The sequence below is a fragment of the Cicer arietinum genome, chromosome 6, assembly GCF_000331145.2.
Source record: "Cicer arietinum cultivar CDC Frontier isolate Library 1 chromosome 6, Cicar.CDCFrontier_v2.0, whole genome shotgun sequence".
Classification (NCBI taxonomy): Eukaryota; Viridiplantae; Streptophyta; class Magnoliopsida; order Fabales; family Fabaceae; genus Cicer; species Cicer arietinum.
The window spans coordinates 40,766,256-40,767,103 of NC_021165.2; the positions used below are offsets into that span (position 1 = coordinate 40,766,256).

An 848-nucleotide genomic window follows, 5' to 3' on the forward strand; every position below is an offset into this window, starting at 1 on the left:
AAGCCTCAGAAATTCAACACAAAATTCCCTAAAATTACATAATTTATGATTTAAAAATTAAGGGTCTTACATTTATCCTTAAGGTCTTAATCCTCTTATCAGTTCTGTTTTCAACCATAGATTTCTAGTCTTTAAAGGTTTTGAATGCTTCATCTTTACTTTTCAACAAATAAATCCATACTTTTCTACTTTAATCATCAAGAAATGTAATGAATCACTTGTTACCTCCATGTGAAGCAATCTTTGTAGGGCCCCATAGATCATTGTGAACATATTCCAGAAATCCTTTTGAGTAATGTTTTCCTGTAGAGAACTTGACCATATGCATCTTTTCATACACACAAGACTCACAAAATTCAAGATCACTAATCATGTCCCCACCTAGCATTCCTTGTATGTCTAGAATTTGCATTCCTTTTAGACTTACATGTCTCAGTCTTTGATGCCACAGGCTGGCTTTACTTGATGCTTGTACTGCCACTGCTTCCATTCTTGTCACTACTTGACCATTGAGAAGGTAGATATCACGATCCCTTGTTCCCTTCATGATTACCTATGATTCTTTTATAACTTTTAGAGTGTCTTTCTCTGCTTTGTAAGAACAGTCAACTTCTTTTAGCATTCGTAGAGAAATTAAGTTCCTCTTCAGCTTTGGAACATGTCTGACCTTCGACAAAATCTTCATGGTTCCATCTTCCAGCTTCAGCTTTATTGAACCAATTCCAACTACCTTGCAGGCTGATTTGTTCTCCATAATCACCTTGCCTCCATCAGTTTCTTTGTAGTCAAGAAACCAATCTCTATTTGAGGTCATGTGAAATGAACATCGTGAGTCAAACATCCAGTCA

The 848-nt window shown here is 36.0% G+C and overlaps 1 protein-coding gene across 1 annotated transcript; it reads right to left on the reverse strand.

The window, feature by feature from the left end:
• Positions 1 to 214: 214 nt before the first annotated feature.
• Positions 215 to 547, reverse strand: LOC113787000 (uncharacterized mitochondrial protein AtMg00300-like). The gene has a single exon (XM_027335307.1). It carries the CDS (start codon positions 545 to 547, stop codon positions 215 to 217), a length of 333 nt encoding a protein of 110 aa, XP_027191108.1.
• Positions 548 to 848: the final 301 nt, after the last annotated feature.